Genomic DNA, 18,838 nt, shown 5'->3' with positions numbered 1-18,838 from the left:
GATCATTAAAGTTTCTAACTGGTAAGAAGACTCCTTCCTCTTTGTTCTGCTTATCTACTGCCAAAGGGGGCGGGGAGAGAGCTGATTCCCTGAAGCCTGACTCCTAGTCAGATGGACTGGGTACAAAAAACTAATAATATTAGCCACACCCTTCACTGGCTCTGGGAGGTCTCTGTTCCAGCTTTCCCCTCCTTCAGGTGCCCTTTGCAGCGTGACTGTGCTGGCAAAACTGGGGTCCTCTTCCAGCCTCTCACCCACCCACAAATCCTCGAGCCTCTGGAGCTGCCCTCAGCTCTTCAATGATTAAAGGCTTCCTTTCTCCTTTTATCTTTTCGGTTACTCTTGAACTGATTTAAGAGCGTCTGCGCTGAAGCAGCTTCGAGGCACTAACTTCCCATAAATAAAGTGCCAGAACGAAGGCATTCAAACGGCCTCGGTGTGCGGTTTTGTTTCGTGAACAAACCCTGGGATCAAGGGGGGGGGGGGTATAAGGCAAAGCCATTTGTGTGGCTCTGTACAGCTCGAAAAGCAGGCCCTCCTACAATTTGTTGATCGGGAGATTAATTGCGCATTGATTGCTGCTGCTGATGCAGCCCTCACCTGGGGGACGGTTGTGGTTGTTTGCTTGAGATGGCTTTGCCATCATTGAGGAGGCAGCTTGCTCAATTGGGCATCCAAGAGAGTCGCTGGCTAATAAAATGAACAAATGAGATGGGTTTTGCGGCAATCAGTCCCTGCGGAGAAGGGGCTGCATGCGTTGCTTGTTTTCCACGCCAGTGGAAATTTCCTTATGATAACCAATCCAGCCATTTCTGATTATACATGGGGTTTACAAAGGGAGATCTCTGTTTCCCTGATTCAGTTCCATTGGAAGATGAGAATCTGCCTTATTCTGAGTTGGTCTATCTAGCTCAGTATTGGCATCTTCAAATATGGGACACTCCCAGCCATACCTGGAGAGGCCGGGGATTGAACCTGCAACCTTCTACATGCAAAGCAGATGCTCTGTCACTGAGCTACAGCCCTTCCCTGAAGATATAGGAACATAGGAAGCTGTCGTATACTGCAGTATCTCAGACCCTCCATTTTCCTATTTTCCAGGGACAGTCCTGGATTTACAGAAGCCATCCCGGTTTCTAATTTGATCCCGGAATGTCCCACGTTTCCTTAGGACGTCCCTATTTCCATTGAGCCAAGGAGATAAGCATAGCTGTCAACTTTCCCCCTTTTTTAAGGGAAATTCCCTTATTCCGAATAGGATTCCTCGCAAGAAAAGGGAAAAGTTGACAGCTATGGAGATAAGTAACTATACAACCTTTAGGAGACATCTGAAGGCAGCCCTGAATAGTTTCATTAGGTTTTTATAGATGTTGGAAGCCACCCAGAATGGCTGTAGCAATCCAGTCATATGGGCAGGGAAGAAGAAGCAGAAGCAGAAGCAGAAGCAGAAGCAGAAGCAGAAGCAGAAGAAGAAGAAGAAGAAGACATCCCTATTTTCTTTGGGACGTGGGTGGCGCTGTGGGTTAAACCACAGAGCCTAGGACTTGCCGATCAGAAGGTCGGTGGTTTGAATCCCCGCAACGGGGTGAGCTCCCGTTGCTCAGTTCCTGCTCCTGCCAACCTAGCAGTTCGAAAGCATGTCAAAGTGCAAGTAGATAAATAGGTACCGCTCCGGCGGGAAGGTAAACGGCATTTCCGTGCACTGCTCTGGTTCGCCAGAAGTGGCTTAGTCATGCTGGCCACATGACCCGGAAGCTGTATGCCGGCTCCCTCGGCCAGTAAAGCGAGATGAGCGCCGCAACCCCAGAGTCGGACACAACCGGACCTAATGGTCAGGGATCCCTTTACCTTTACTATTTTCATTGGAGAAATGTTGGAGGAAATATCTAGCTCAGTAGCGTCCATGCTGACTGGCATGTCCAGGATTCCAAGCAGGGAACATTCCCATGCCTGTCTGGAGTTCTTGGGATGGAACTGAGTCCTGCCACATGGGAAGCAAATACTTTACCACTGAGCCGTGCGATGTGGAAGAGTCCTGAGTGCCATACGGAGAGGCTATGGGGCCATATTGGTTCCCTCCGTGTGTGTGTGCGTGCTGGATTTATGTATAAACTAAACAAGCTATAGCTTAGGGCCCCACTCACTTGGGGCTCCAAAAAAATTTAAAGGGGAAAAAAAAACTGGATGTACATTTCCAAAATATAAGATAAAAAATAAAATAAAACCTACATGCAGCAACAGTGGCAAATGGCTTTAGATATCTATTAGGTCCATAAATTACCGTATAGCATATATTCAACACAAAAAACCAGCAACAATTTGTTGTTGACAAAGGACAGCTGGACATATAAAGGGCCCCATTACCTTCAGTAGCTTAGGGCCTCATCAAACCTAAATCCAGCCCTGGGGTGTGTGTGTGTGTGTGTGTAGATAATGAGAGAGAGAGAGAGAGAGAGAGAGAGAGAGAGAGAGAGAGAGAGAGAGAGAGAAAGCACCTGTCTCCCAATGTGGGCTTTAAGGCAGCTTACAACATTGAAAAACAACAATACAAAATAATAGGAGCAAACTAGTGAGAAAGAATGAATAAAATACATAGAACACATTTAGAACCAGCAATTAAAATATAGTTTGTCCTGCCAGCAGCCCATTATCAGTGCTTTGTTTTTTTAAGAAGAAAAAGGTTCCAGTACTCACCAAGGCGTTGTTAGAGTAAGTGCCACACTTTTAACCTTTTTTGGGGGGAGGTGCCAGTACTGAGTACCCTTGAGTACCCCACACATCTTACTGGGTTGCCCCAGCCACTCTGGGCAGCTTCCAACATACGGTAGATAAGAACGTAAATCCCAATCCAGGATTGCCCGTCAGAAGGCTCGGGGATCGGATAACTCCATACCTTCCAACATTTCTCCAATGAAAATAGAGACGTCCTAAGGACAAGCGGGACATTCCAGGAAACCGAGATGGCTTCTCTAAATCAGGGACATCCCTGGAAAATAGGGACATTCGGAGGGTCTGCTATCTGTCTAGCTTTCCACCTACCTACCTACTTACCTACTGAATCTATTTATGCAAGTGTCAGCAAACATTTTCAGCAGGGGGCCGGTCCACTGTCCTTCAGACCTTGTGGGGGGCCGGACTATATTTTGGGGGGGGAAATGAATGAATTCCTATGCCCCACAAATAACCCAGAGATGCACTTTAAATAAATGGGCACATTCTACTCATGTAAAAACACACTGATTCCTCAATCGTCCGCAGGCTGGGTTTAGAAGGCGATGGGGCCGAATCCGGCCCCTGGGCCTTAGTTTGCCTACCCATGTTTTATGTCTCGAGAGAGAAAGAGAGATTTGTTGATGATGGCAAGTTTAATTTCCCTTTCCCCTTCCCTGCAGAACTTTCATACTTTTGCCTTTGGCTGAACAGGTTTGTCAGGTTTGTCAGCTGCTTTAAGAACCTGCTGCGCCTCTTTGACCTGCAGGAAAAGTGGGTGGAAAGAACAACGGGACGCCATACCTCCCTCCAAACACAATTAGCTCTTCTAAACACAGCTCCATCTCTCTTCCCTCAAAAGAGTAAGGGAATAGCTCGATGCTGTACAGTCTCTGTGTCCCTCACTCCCCCCCTTTTATTTTATTTTTTTAGCTTCCTCCTTCCGGATATTTGTTAGCGCTGACATTTTCTCAGCCACAGAGGAGCAAGACCGCCTACCTCATTGGGGTTGTTTACTGTCAGCGTTCCAAGGACCGATCAGTCGGTGCAGAGAATGTGCCTTTAAACCCCCACAATGCCTCTTGCTCACCAGGACAGAGAACAGAAAAGGCATTTGTGAGCATAATGTGGAAACCAGTCTGGTATGCAAATGGAAATTTTCACTGAGAGCCAATGAGAGCCAATGTGGCACAGCGGTTAGAATGCCAGACCGGGACTTGTGAGAACAGGGTTCCAATCCCCACTCAGCCAGGAAGCTCACTGGATGGCCTGATGCAAGCCTTTCAGCCTAGCCTACCTCACAGGGTTATTATGGGATTAAATAAGGAGCGTGGGGGAAAGCATGTACCCCGCATTGAACTCCTTGGAGGAAAAGGTGGGATATAAATGCAATAAGCAAGCAAACAAATTACCGTATTTTTCGCTCTATAAGACGCACCAGACCACAAGACGCACCTAGTTTTTGGAGGAGGAAAAGAAGAAAAAGAATATTCTGAATCTCAGAAGCCAGAACAGCAAGAGGGAGCGCTGCGCAGTGAAAGCAGCAATCCCTCTCGCTGTTCTGGCTTCTGGGATAGCTGCGCAGCCTGCATTCGCTCCATAAGACGCACACACATTCCCCCTTACTTTTTAGGAGGGGAAAAGTGAGTCTTATAGAGCAAAAAATACTGTAATTAATCTGCTTGGTCACTGTGAGAACACAATGCTGGACTAGATAGACTAGATAGAGCTCTTATTAGGGCCTTATATTTCACCTGCTACCCCCCAGAACCTATCTAACCAAGTCATACCTCAACCCCCCCCCCCCAGATTTCCAGAAAAGCTCACAGTTTGTGCAGGGGTTTAGCTGCTGAGACATTTTCTCAAGAGGAGTCTCCTCAGGAGAAGTCAGGGGAAATCCAGCTGTGAGCTGCTGCTCTTTGGGGGTCAATTTTTGCAATCTCCCAGTGCTGCAACACTCTCACCCCACCCAATAAAATATCTGAGGAGGGCAGGTGCCACGTCTTGTGATCGATTATGTGCCCCCCTCCATATTTTATTGCAGTTGGCACCCCTGAATAAAATCAACAAGTAACAGAGGAATTGACCGGAGCCACCAAGAAACTGTTGGTGCAGGTTAGCTGAGGAAAGAAGCAGCGGAAACACGAGGAAACACGATGTGAAATAGGCATTTGGACCACATCTGCCATGAATTTGCATCATTAGTAAAGTGTCGCTCAAGCGCTGCCCCTTCTCACCAGCTGGGGGCAGACTTTGGAGGAGCTTGCCCTTCTGCTCCTACCTATCAATCAAGTCTAGCTTTAATGCAGAATTCAGAGTCTCAAGGGGAGATCTTCTGAAGCGGGTCATGGCTGTCTACTCTTAAGGATGCTAGCTTGCCCTTTCGCATTTCAGTTTGGCTTTTTGTTCTTTGATCCTGCCCGGCGCAGCTAACAAGCTGAAAAGCAGTCATCACCGCTTGGCTTTTTGAAAAGGGCTCCCTTTTGGCTGATGGCTTTCATCCTTTCCGCTTTCTAGCAAGGGCAGCTCATCATAGCTGTTGACGAAACCTCTTGCCACGATGAATGGCCTCTCAAACACGCGGTGGAAAATAGTTCTCATTAGACATCGCGGCATCAGTAAGAGAACATTGAAAGCTGCCTTGATGGACTCGTGGTCCATCAACCTAGTGTTGTCAACTCTGACGGGCTCTGACGTTTCCGAGCACAATTCAAAGTGTTGGTGCTGACCTTTAAAGTCCTAAACAGCCTCAATCCAGTATACCTGAAGGTATACTGCGTCTTCACCCTCCACCTTCCCTCGCTGCGAGAAACCAAGTTACAGGGAACCAGGCAGAGGGCCTTCTCGGTAGTGGCACCCGCCCTGTGGAACGCCCTCCCACCAGATGTCAAAGAGAAAAATAACTACCAAACTTTTAGAAGACATCTAAAGGCAGCCCTGTTTAGGGAAGCTTTTAATGTTTAATAGGTTATTGCATTTTAATATTCTGTTGGAAGCCGCCCAGAGTGGCTGGGGAACCCCAGCCAGATGGGCGGGGTATAAATAATGTATTATTACAGTGGTACCTTGGGTTAAGAACTTAATTTGTTGTGGAGGTCTGTTCTTAACCTGAAAGTGTTCTTAACCTGAGGTACCACTTTAGCTAATGGGGCCTCCTGCTGCCACTGTGCAATTTCTGTTCTCATCTTGAAGCAAAGTTCTTAACCCGAGGTAATATTTCTGGGTTAGTGGAGTCTGTAACTTGAAGCGTATGTAACCTGAAGTGTCTGTAACCCGAGGTACCACGTTCTTGTTGTTGTTGCTGCTGCTGTTATCTGCGCCTCCACGGTTGGAGGCAGAAATGCTTCTGAATAGCAGCTGCTGGAAACAACAGAAAGGGAGAGGGCTGTAATGCTCATGTTTTGCTTTTGGGTTTCCCACAGGCTTCTAGTTGGCTGCTGTGAGAACAGGATACTGGACTACATGGGCCATTGGCCTGATCCAGCGGGCTCTGCTTGTGTTCCTATGGGCAGGGGCTCCAAAAAAGGGAGGAAGTTTGAGAAATGGCTCCATTAAGTCGTTTTCATTTCCTTCTCTCTAAGCTGAAAAGGCGCAAACGCCGCAACCTTTCCTCATCAGGGGGTTGCTCCAACCCCTTGATCCTTTTCAGCTGCCCTTTCCGGAATTTCCCCCCTGCCTTGCAACATCCAATATCCTGGCGCTGTGGACGCCTTTCAAATCAACGCCAGCCCATTCGGCAACCTCTCCTGCGGTAGTAAAGGAGGACAAATATTGCAGCCCTTTTTCATTTGTTTTGGGACAAGACAAGAATTTCCATTTCTCGCCGGCCTCTTGGGTGACAAAAGAAACAGCAGCAGCAGCAGCAAGCAGCCGCGTTTGGACTCAGACGGTTTTAATTTCAGGCTGAGTCATAAAGCGCCGCTCATAAAGCCGGCATCTGTTTCTTTGCTCTGCGTGCTGTGCCGCCGAAGGCGAAGCGAAGGCACGCTGGCCACGGAAAAAGAGAGCAGGCAAGACAAAAGGCGGACAGGCTCTGATGGGCAGGGCGTCAAACCTTTCAGTTAGCAAGCAGCAGAAGGCAATGTATAGAGGGGTGGTAGTTGGAGAAAGGCATCCTTTTCCATTCGTGACCCAGAGCAGCGTTTCCATTCCGTTGCAATCCGCCTTCTGCCAGAAAAGTCGACCATTCACTTCATTGTTGGCTGCAGCAAAGCCACGTTATTAATTACGCAGCCTTTACATTATTCCACCCCATTCATCTCATTGCAAAGGAAACACAGTGCAAATGGGCAGCGAGGGGGAGTGCGATCAATTATGTACTATTTGCATACTGGAACGAACAATAACAGTGGCCACCGATTGTATTTGCTGCATTGATTTCTGGTGCAGACATGGAATGAAGAAGTGAAAATCAGATGTTTATTTACTTATTGGATTTACAGCCCATATATTTTCCCTGGGAGCTCAAGGTCGCGCGCATAGCTCCCCTCCCGCCTGTTTTTTCTTCATATAGCCCTGCAAGGTAGGTCAGGCTGAGAGATGTGACTGGACCAGAGTCACCCAGTGAGCTTCATTAATGAGTGAGGATTCGAACCTTGGTCTCTCAAGTCTTGTCCCAGTACTCTTTTATACCACACTGGCTTTCTGTTTCTGTTGCGATTCTCCATTATCCCTAGTGGTGGTAGAATCATAGAATTCTAGGGTTGGAAGGGACCCCAATGGTCATTTAGTCCAGGCATCCCCAACCTTTGGCCCTCCAGATGTTTTGGACTACAATTCCTATCATCCCTGACCACTGGTTCTGTTAGCTCACGGGTCAGTAAACTTTTTCAGCAGGGGGCCGGTCCACTGTCCCTCAGACCTTGTGGGGGGCCAGACTATATTTTGAAGGGGGGGAAATGAACGGATTCCTATGCCCCACAAATAACCCAGAGATGCTTTTTTAAATAAAAGGGCACATTCTACTCATGTAAAAACATGCTGGTTCCCGGACTGTCTGCAGGCCGGATTTAGAAGGGGCCTTAGTTTGCCTACCCATGTATTAGCTAGGGATCATGAGACACAAACAAAAAAGAGAAAAAGAGAAACAGAACCCATGCAGAAAGGCAAACAAAGGGGGGAGGGGGAAAACCCCAAAACTCTATATTTTACGAGGTTGTTACTGTACTGTATCAGATCTTAACCTATTAACAGTATTTGTAAGAATGGATTCCAAATATCATTGAATTTGTCCATGGCAAGTCTGCGTTTACATGCAAGTTGTTCATATGTTGCGAGTTTGTATAAGTCTTCAATCTAATCATAGAAGGGAGCCACATTTTTATTTTTCCAGTTTATCAGTATCAGTCTTTTTGCCGTGGTATGGGCAAGGAGAGTCCGCTCGTATTGTCCTTTTGTAAGGTTCCATGTGCTGGGTATATACCGTACTTTTTGCTCTATAAGACTCACTTTTTCCCTCCTAAAAAGTAAGGGGAAATGTGTGTGCGTCTTATGGAGCGAATGCAGGCTGCGCAGCTATCTCAGAAGCCAGAACAGCAAGAGGGACTGCTGCTTTCACTGCGCAGCGATCCCTCTTGCTGTTCTGGCTTCTGAGGTTCAGAATATTTTTTTTTCTTGTTTTCCTCCTCCAAAAACTAGGTGCGTCTTGTGGTCTGCTGCGTCTTATAGAGCGAAAAATATGGTAATTCAAGAGGATATTTTGCTCTGCAAATGTAAGGTTGTTCCATACAGTTCTGTTGATGGTTTCAGTTACCTCCTGCCAAAAATCTGTCAATATAGGACAATGAAAAAACATACGTTTTAGAGAAGCATTATCCCTATTGCATCTCCAACAGTTAGATATCCACACTCTACTTTTGAAGGGGAGGGGAGCTGTTTGCAGACTCAGTATTGCCTACTACACTGACTGTCTGCAGCTGTCCAGGGTTTCATGGACCACATATAAACTCCATCTCCAACTCCTTGAAAGATTCCATTAACGGCGTCTCCCAAAAATTTTACACATCACTTGGGAAGACAGGTGAACTAATATCAGTGTACAGGAAGAAGCAAAGATCACCAGTGTCAAAGCAATGATTCTTCAACATCAACTTCGTTGGACTGGTCATGTTGTGCGGGTGCCTGATGATCGTCTTCCCAAGCAACTACTCTATTCTGAACTTTAAAATGGAAAGCGTAATGCTGGTGGTCAACAAAAGAGGTTTAAAGACTGTCTTATTAATATCTTATTAAAAAAAAAAAGACTGTCTCAAGGCAAATCTAAAAAAATGTAGTATAAACACTGACAACTGGAAAACACTGACCTGTGAGCGCTCCAGTTGGAGAACAGCCTTTACCAAAGGTGTCATGGGCTTTGAAGATGCTCGAACTCAGGCCGCAAGGGAGAAACGTGCTAAGAGGAAGGCACGCTTGGCAAATCCACACCGTGATCAACTCCTGCCCGGAAACCTTTGTCCCCACTGTGGAAGGATGTGTGGATCCAGAATAGGCCTCCTCAGTCACTTATGGACTCATTGTTAAAACCGTGTTTATAGAAGACAATCTTACTCACTACGAGTGATCGCCAAAGAAGAAGGAAGGAAGAAGATTCCCCAGCCCTACCTGGAGATGCTGGGGATTGCACCTGAGACCTTCTGTATGCAATGCAGGTGTTCTATTACACAGAGACTTTAATGCCATTGCTGGACATTTCTCAAACCCTTTTGAGAAACCCCCAAGTCCCCTTGAGCAGAACTGGGAAACCATCCAGGTGAGAGTTGTCACCTGAATCTCTCGCCGGCCTGTTCCCTGGGTAAGAGCTTGAGGAGCTGTCACCAGGCCGGGCAGACATAATGGATAATTAAACCTTTAATCTGATGACTGCTAGCTTCTCTCAGCAATTTATCAGGGCAGGCTGGCAGGCTGGAGATTGAATATACAACAGGGAAGAAGAGGCAGAGCAGCCACATGGGAACTCAATCTGTAGGCAGTTTCATTTTGTCATTTCATTTCCCTTTATGAGATTGAAGCCGATGGACGAGCCCAAGGAGCAATGGCTCATAGAAGCTCACTTATTTCCCCCTCCTGGTTTACTTTTCGAATGAGGAACGTTTGTCATGCTGAGAAACTCGACGCCATGATGACAGGCTTGTGGTAGGATCCTGGAGCATTAAGGCAGGGGTGGCGAACCTCAGGTCTGCGGGTGAGGTCAAATGTGGCCCTCTGTCTGGCCCTTGAGACTCCTTGCCCAGGCCATGCTCCTCACTGGGCCTGATTTGCACCTTTTATAGAGGTTCTCCCTTGTTGGGACATTGTCAGGGAGCCAGCCAGCAGTAAATCACACAGAGTAAATAAGGTTAACTCTTTACTGAAAAAAAACCAAGGCTGCTTAGGGGAGCCAAGCCTAATGAGCACAACAACTCTTATCAGTAGGTCTTGCCTCAGGAGACAGTTATGAAGGCTGAAGACAGCTGCCTAAATTCCTTCCTCTCCCAGGTACCCTCCTAAGCAATCTGAGACTCCTGTCTCTCCTCTGCCTCCTTCATACCTCTTCTGGTCCTGGGATACCAGGGGTGGGAGGCAAACTGGTCACAGCAGGAGGGGAAAATGCCCTGGAATCTTCACCAGCCTGATTCATCTCTGCCTCTTGGCCTCCATCCTCTCTGGTTTCTGATTGTGGACTTGTCTCTGCCACCCAGCAAGATTCCTGGTTGGGGTGGGTGGGATGAACCCACGACTCCCAAGTTCACGCTAACCATGACATCATGCTGGTTCTTCAGTACAGCTGGGAATGTCCCTTGCTTTATTATTATTATTATTATTATTATTATTATTATTATTATTATTATTAAAGATTTTCTTGTTTTACAGAAGTATTTTTTCCACGTAACATTTTTACAAATCAGTTTCATTTGCTGAGACATTAGGAAGAAAAGGGGTGGAGGGGGGGAAGATGGGTGGGGTCGGGTGGCGATGTTTCTATTTTGCTTAATGTATGTAGGGTTTTGTGTCAGCGTCGCTTGTGCAGGTTCTCTGCTGTTCACTTGTGTTCCTTTGGTGGTGAGAGAGGTTGGGGTTGGCCTAGGATGTGGTTGTTTGTTTGTGATTGGCTGTGGTGATCTTTGTTTTTGTGTGTGAGTGGGGTGGGTGGGGGAATGTCCCTTGCTTGAATCCTTGGAGAGCCACTGCCAGTTCCCAGCTAAACAGACTGATGATCAGACATGGCCAAAGGTAGTCTCATGTGTTTGCTAGGACCATAGGAAGCTCAGAAATTCTAGCTGGTTCAGGCCAAAGGCCCATCGAGTCCAGCATCCTGGGTTCACTGTGGCCAACCAGATGCCTCCAAGCACACTTGGAGCCCCCAGCAAACAATATTCAGAAGCACCCTTAGTTCCACAGTATGTAGAGCATCAGCTTTGAGCTGGAGTTTGTTGCAAGCTTGTTTCATTTCTAATTTCCTGCTTGGCCGAGTATAAATGCTACCTCTTGAAGCTGCCTTTCCATTGGCAAAAGTGAGGGATGGGTTTGGCAGAGAGGGAAGGAGGCGCGTCATCCAGCTCAGGTTGCCCCTCATCATTGCTCATCTGTTGAGTCTCATCTATCCCCTCCAACATCAAACTTCATTTCTTTTCCTCCCCCTCTGGATCTAACAATATTAATTAACCTAGAGAGGGCGCCAGATACAAATAACATCACCTTTTTGACATCAGGGTGTAGCGAAGCGGTGAAAGGAGTGGGGAGAACTGAGTGAAATGCAGTGGCGTAGCGTGGGGGGTGCCAGGGGTGCCGGCCGCACCGGGCGCAACATTTTGGGGGGCGCGTTTGGCCGGCCCCCCTCGAGGAAGCGGGAACCTCTCCAAGGCGCAGCGCGCCGTCGGTGGAGGAAAAGAGCCGCGCAGCAGCAGCAGCAGCAGCAAAGCCGGGAGGAGGAGGAGGTGGAGCGAGCACTCATGCTTGCTTTACAGCCAGGAGGAGGGGGTGGAGCTGAGGAGGAGGGAGGGAAGGAGAGCCATGCCAGCAAAGCGGGCAGCAGCCGCTTACACGCGAGGAGGGACAGACGGGAGCCATAGGGACCCGGAAAAAGCGCCGCGTAGCCAGCAACAGCTGCTGCAGCCTCAGCTTGCAAAGGTCCGTGCGCTCTCTAAACGGAGCAATGAGGCTGCAGAGGGACGGCAGGGCACAGGAGGGCTCTGAGCCACGCGCGCAGTGAAAACCAGTAAAAAAGTTTTTTAAAAGGCTGCTGGGGACAGGAGGGTACGGGATGAGGGAGAGGGGGAAATTACAATTCTCCCAGCGTCTCAGCTGATCCGCTGAGCAGGACTTGGGTTGCAGGGGATTTGCCATTAGCTGTGTAAAGCAGCAAAGAGGGAGAGAAGGAGCAAAGCGGGAGTGGAAAGGAGCTGCTTACACTGCTGTAAGTGGCTGCTGTCCGGTTGGCTCCTTTAAAGCAACAGTGCTCTTTCCCTCCCCCCTCCCCGCTCAGCTCTCCGAAAAGCTCCTTCTCCACCCACCCCATGCGAGCTCCTTTTCCCCTTAGACCCCCCTCCTGCATTATTAGCCACATCCTTCTCCACCCACCCCACGCGTGTTCCTTGTCCCCTTAGCAGTGGCGTAGCGTGGGGGGTGCAGGGGGGGCGGCTGTACTGGGCGCAACATCTGGGGGTTAGGGTTAGGGGGCGCAAATCCACGGGTTAGGGGGCGCAAATTGCTTGCCTTGCCCCGGGTGCTGACAACCCACGCTACGCCACTGGTGAAATGAATGCTTTGCAAATGGTAAAGGGCTGAAAATTAATTTTCGGTGAGCACCGTGGTGGCTATTAGAGTGACTATTATCTGCTCAGGGGCAGAGTGTCTGCTTTGTATGCAGAAGGCCCCAGATTCAATCCCTGGCATCTCCTGGTAGGAGCTTATAGTTCTCCTCCTCCCTCTTTCCTCATGGCTGAGTGGGGGATTTGTTTGTTTGTTTGTTTGCTTGTTTATTATATTTATAGACAACGTTTTTCTTCCAAGGAGCTCAAGGTGGTGTATGCGGTTCTCCTCCTCCTCCTCATTTCACCCTCACAACAACCCTGTAAGGTAGGATAGGCTAAGAGATGGCCCAAGGTCACCCAGTGAATTTCATGGCTGAGTGGGGATTTGAACCCTGGTCTTTCCCAGGTCATAGTCTGTCACTCTAACTTTGACGCCAAACTGGATTTGAGCCCTGGTCCTCTCAGGTCTTAAGCAACAAACCCAGAAGAGCCAAGGCTGTTGGAAGTGCTACCCTCTGCTTTAAATGTATGGTATGAATGTAGCCAATAGCAAGTTGGAGAAGCGGAGCACACATTATTTGTTGTGGTCATGATTTACTTACTCATTCTGTATAATTTATACACTGCTTGATTGCAAAAGACAAAAAACCAACCCACGAACAAACCTCTACAAAAAACAAAAAAGTTAAATCAATAAAAGTCACAGCCGGACTTCAAAAGTTAAAATACTAAAACAGATTGAAATTAGCTTAACTTTATAAGCATCTGGGAAGGCTTGTCTAAACAGGAATGTTTCCAGCAGGCGCCAAAGAGCGAGTACAGCGAAGGTGGTTAGAGCTTGGTGCTGCGAACGCCAAGGTTGCGGGTTTAATCCAGGTCACATATTCCTGCGTTGCAGGGGGTTGGACTAGATGATCCTCAGGAGCCCTTCTGTTTAAGAAAAAAAAACCTGCTCCTTTTCCCTTATGGGGTATCCAAGAGTCCGTATAGAGTCCTTAAGTGGGTTCCCTATCGGTAAGAGAAAACAGAGGCCAACCAGAGTATATTGAGAAGCAAAGCGGCTAGTAAGCCTGATCTTTATTCAAGGAACAGTTGCAACAGGGTCCCCACTCACCACACGCAGGAGGGAGGAGAGAACCCAGAACAAGGGTGTGCAAGGCCTTATATAGAACTGCCCGCCCTGTAGCCGAAGACCAACCCCCAAAACATCATCCATACATCATAGAAAGAGGCGGTCTACAGCAGAAATCCATCACAGGAGGCGGTCTACAGCAGAAATCCTGTCTGCCAGGATACCTGATAATGGTCACTGATTGCATTACCTGGGCAGTCTGGCCATTCTTTTGTGATGGTTAATAGTTTAGTTCCTGAATCCAGGTCACCCTATTCATACACAAATACACCGTTCAGACAGGATTTGCAAGCAAAAAGACAATGGGAAGGTTTTCCCCATTTGCCTCCCTTACTGCAGAGGAATATTTGAGGTCACTGGGAGAGTCAAAACAGCTTCAGGATTGCTCTCCTGTACTATTTCAGACACGTGGTTTATATACTTATGTATGTGTTTGCCTTGTACATTTATGAACGTTTAATTTATATTTGAGACCTTAGAATTCTGATAACACTTCCAACTCTACGATCCTATGATAGGAAGCCTGGGTAACAATGCCCTGGTCCCGATTCTTTCCCGTTCCCACATCATCTGACTTTCTCTCTCCCCACCCCCTCGCAGGTGTTCCACTCCACAGCCTCCTACTGCAAGACCATCTTGGACGACAACAGCTCCTCTGCCCTGATCATCCTCGGCTTCGTCATCATGTCTCCGCTCATCGTGGTGGCTATGGCCATCTACTGCGGCCTGGTCAGGCGTCTCCGCCTCTTCCTGTGCTTCCAGCCTTGGGCCCGGGCCACGTACAAGGGCGTGAAGTGGCGGTGGTACGAAGACGGGGGGCTGTGCGGCTGCGCCAAGGAGTGGAGCAGCCAAGTCAAGGCCTGGGTTTAAGCGCTTCCCGCTCCTTGGTCTGCCTGCCAGCACACCCCTCTCTCCGGTCCTCCAAATCTCATTTTCCCCATAAGGGCGCAGTGAAGAAGCAGGCAACGGCTAAACCCATCTAGAGGAAACTTCCATGGCTTCTTCTCCTTCCACCAGGGGGCGCTGGGCCTTCCATTGATTCTGGAACTTTCCGTGAGATGGAGCATCTTGCTTTCAGCATGAGCTCTGAGGTTCATCTTAGGGCGTGAGTGTGGGGGACATTTTCAACCATTTCTTCTGCCAAGCAACCTTCTGGGGTGGGCGGAGCAACAAATGGGCGGAGCAACAAATGCAAATTTTACCTTTGGAAAGCGGCCTACCCACACACACCTCCACCCAGGCAAGCAAGAATCAGAATTCAAGGACACATTCCAGGCCAGGCAAGAACATTTGAGGAGGATGCAAGGCTCAGTTGGTGCAGTGTGTATGGCAGTGTGTATCAAGGGCCAGATAGAGAAGCCCAAAGGGCCACATGCTGACCTTGGTTCTCCACTCTCACCTTAGGGTAGTTACCACTCTCTTCACTTCAGCCCCCCCATGCAAGGGTAACAACATACCCTCCAACGTTCCTCAGATCAAAATAGGGACATTCTATTCTACATCAGTGGGACACAGGTGGCGCTGTGGGTTAAACCACAGAGCCTAGGACTTGCCGATCAGAAGATGTGATTAAACTGACGTTCTTTCCCCTGAAAGTGAAGACATCCAGTTCCAATAAACTGTGAACTGCCACGGTTTTGCAAACACTCTTCCTTGAAGGAAATGTGTGCTGGTCCTGTGGGTTACCCGAGAGGCGAGGGCCAAGTCTGGTCCATGGTCAAAGGTGCAACGTGGAGGCAGTCCGTAGTAGCTGAAGCTGGGTGCAGGGCAGGGAGTCGGGTGAAGTCAGTAAAAGGCTTGCAAGCAGGGAGCCAGGGCGGGTCAGGAGCTCAGGCAGGAACTAGCAACCACAATGTTGCCCCCGCAACTTGGGACTGGGGCTCGCTGGCTTTTATCTGCCCCAAGACATAGGGCGGGCCCGGTCCACAGGTGACTCGCCTCTCCTGGCCTGGAGGCGAGCACTCCTTCTGTGGGAACTTAGTTCCCTCCGCCTCTCTGCCCTGAGCCTCTGCAGCTCAGGAGAGGCTGGAGGGTTACCGGACCCAGAGTCAACCGCAGCTTCCCCTGACGGGGCTAAGAGTGGAGCATCTGCAGGCAATGGGTCCTCCATCATCTCAGGAGCCAGAGCAGACTCAGCTGGTGCCTGCACCTGAGGATCCAGCACAGGTGAGGACTCTTCAGGCTCATGCCCCAGCCCCGGCTCAGCTGGTTCTGGAGGCCAGGAATCCTGTGCAGGCTGGGATCTCTCAGGCTCAGCATCCGAGTCCGAATCCCAGGCCATCACAAAATGCTTTTCTGGTTGATGTCTTCAGAGGACCTCCTGTCCCAGAACCCATGAGACATGTCCTCTAGATGCATGATCCATTCACACAGACATCAGGACTGCAAGTGTGTCCAATGGCCAGATGGATGATGGGAATTGTAGTTCAGTCACAGTTGTAGGGCCAAAGATTCCCCACACCCTGCTCAAAGTAGACCCAGCTTGGCAGGAGGCTTCTCCTCTACCTTCACGCTACCTTTTAACAGAAACAAATGTGCACGCAGTATTCTATGATCCATCCGCTCGCCTTCCACAAATGCATATTATGTGCAGAACCTTTGGCTCATTTAAAGTGCATTTCTTTAACCTGTTTACAGTGGGGTGGAGGGGGAGCTAAAATCTCAACCCCCTTCTTTGAAATGGTGTGTGAAACTCTGCTGTCTGTTCTCTGTAACTCTTCCAGCTCCTGCTCCGATGTATAAATATGTGGTTGTCCTGGGCTCCACCTGTATGATTTCCATGTGATACCTGATGCTCCCGCAATCTCTGCCTATATATTAAATATCATTTTTATACTAATAGATTTCCATTATTCTCTTTTTTTAAACACAACAACAACAACAACACGTTTTTTATTTGTTTTTACAAATATGAATTTATAACAAAACCAAATACCTGTACATATCCACATAAAGAGATTTCTCTGAATCTTGAGACTTCCCCTCCATGGGTCCTAATGTCAACATTTTCAACTGCATCTTATATCATAGTCTATATTTTATATCTATTCATATTGCCTATAGTGTTCGTTACATTACAAGTGTTGTTAAAATCCTGCTAATGTTTTAATTTGCTTTCAATGGTCTCCTAAATAAATTATATTTCCCTCCCATTCTTTCTTTAAAATTTTGTCTTCTTGGTCCCTGAGCTTTCCGGTCAGTTTTGCCATTTTGGCGTAGTCTAACAGCTTAGTTTGCCATTCCTTTCTAGTAGGGACTCTTCTTTCCATCTCTGGGCTAGTAGTATCTGTGCTGCTGTTGTCGCATAAATAAAAAGTCTTTTCTGTTCCTTTGGTATATTGGTACTTACTTACAATTCCTAATAAGAAGGCTTCTGGGTGTTTTGTGTGTGTGTGTGTGTTTTACAAAAGTTATTTCAAACTTATTTTTCAGTTCATTATCTATCATTTCCCAGAAAGCCTTTATTACTTTACATGACCACTACATATGTGATAAAAGGTACCTTCTTTTTCTTTACATTTCCAGCAGGTATTCATATTTGTTCTATGCATTTTTGCTAGCTTTCTAGGAGTCAGATATGAGCGGTACATCATTTTCATATAATTTTCTTTCAGCGTACTACATGCCGTAAATTTCAGGTCTGTTTTGCATAACCTTTCCCAATCTGCCACCTGAAGATTATGCCCCAATAGATTTCCCTTATTCTCATCTCCCTCCTTCCCTTCCAGTAAATTCAGAACAACCAAGGAGGCAAGAGGATGCAGACATGGCTAGAGGAAGGGTTGACAACTTTTTGAGGCTCATGGGCGCGTTTGGATTTTGGAGCAAGGGACGTGAGTGTGACACACACACACACACACACACCCCATCACTTTTCTCACCTCTTCAGGATCAAACCGCTGTCTTCGGAGGGATATATAAATAAACTAGAAAGTACATGCACATTTTGCCTTTTAAGGAATGTGGGTAAAAGTCAGACCCAGTAGAATTATTCTGAGCCCTGAAAAGCACATAGAGCTGAAACAGGAAGTTGGGAAGAGCATCACTTGCCCCACTTCCTCCTTCAGCATTATGAAGTTTTCAATGCAGCTCATGACCAAGCGGGCAGTGAGCCCCCTTTGTGGGCACCAGGGCAAGACTTCAAGGGCACCATTATGCCCACAGATATTATGTTGACGAACCTGGGTTGAGAGAAATGTCAGCTCCCCCCTAGCAATATACCCTGATAATAGTCCATTAAGAAACTACGGTGTTAAGAAGTTTATAAATTGTGTGTGTGTGTGTGTGAGAGAGAGAGAGAGAGAGAGAGAAAGAAAGAAAGAAAGAAAGAAAGAAAGAAAGAAAGAAAGAAAGAAAGAAAGAAAGAAAGAAAGAAAGAAAGTTGTACACCATGGGTAGGCAAACTAAGGCCCAGGGGCTGGATGCGGCCCAATCGCCTTCTCAATCCAGCCTGTGGACGGTCCGGGAATCAGCGTGTTTTTACACGAGTAGAATGTGTCCTTTTATTTAAAATGCATCTCTGAGTTATTTGTGGGGCCTGCCTGGTGTTTTTACATGAGTAGAATGTGTGCTTTTATTTAAAATGCATTTCTGGGTTATTTGTTGGGCATAGGAATTCGTTCATTTTTTTCCCCTTTTCAAAATATAGTCCGGTCCCCCACAAGGTCTGAGGGACAGTGGACCGGCCCCCTGATGAAAAAATTTGCTGACACATCCCCCCCCCCAGAGGAATCTGTCATGCTGGTGTCTCTAAGTCACCTTCAGAATCAGAATTTGCTGACTACATTCCATCATTTGGTGTCATTTTATAAATGTGGATGCCAGACCAGAGAACAATGTTCCTCCCAAATCTCCAAACACATAACATTGCTTTTCTATCAATGCTGTGGCTTTTCCATCAGCGATAGCAAAGAAACAAGCCCTCTTCCCCGGAACAAGCCTTGTTAATAATGTCGGCGAAGATTGAATTTGCCCTTTTTGCTATTATTTCCCCAGATGAGAGGTTTTAATATCATTAACAGAAAAATGAAATTGCTGGGGAACCGCCATTAACCTTCCCGCAGCGCAGGAGAGGCTTTCAGGGGTGAAATAAAATTGGATTTCATTTCCCACATCAGGTAACTAAAATGCCTTGATAACTTGGCCTTTTCCATGCCCTCTGATTCCCTGGGCTGGCAATCTGCCAATGTCGGCATTAAAAAGTTGTCGTCTATGGAGCCAGGCTATGGCCCCATCTAGCTCAGTACTGTCTATACGGGCAGGCAGAAGC

General features: G+C 47.6%; 1 protein-coding gene across 2 annotated transcripts in view; it reads left to right on the top strand.

Annotated features, from left to right (window-relative positions):
• TMEM278 (transmembrane protein 278) overlaps positions 1 to 18,838 on the top strand; it is a 77,121-nt gene that overhangs the window by 7,106 nt on the left and 51,177 nt on the right. Inside the window, exon 2 of one of the 2 annotated variants that reach the window (XR_014009992.1) lies at positions 14,170 to 15,084. Coding sequence is in view for 1 of the 2 variants with exons in the window: in XM_081201754.1 (XP_081057880.1) it covers positions 14,170 to 14,439 (270 nt within the window). In the remaining variant the exon portion in view is untranslated. Of the gene's footprint in view, positions 1 to 14,169; positions 15,127 to 18,838 lie in introns of those variants that run through there. The other variant, XM_081201754.1, reaches the window with a different exon arrangement.

Source organism: Podarcis bocagei (genome assembly GCF_964188305.1).
Source record: "Podarcis bocagei genome assembly, chromosome: 7".
NCBI lineage: Eukaryota > Metazoa > Chordata > Lepidosauria > Squamata > Lacertidae > Podarcis > Podarcis bocagei.
This window is presented reverse-complemented; position numbering and strand designations above follow the sequence as displayed.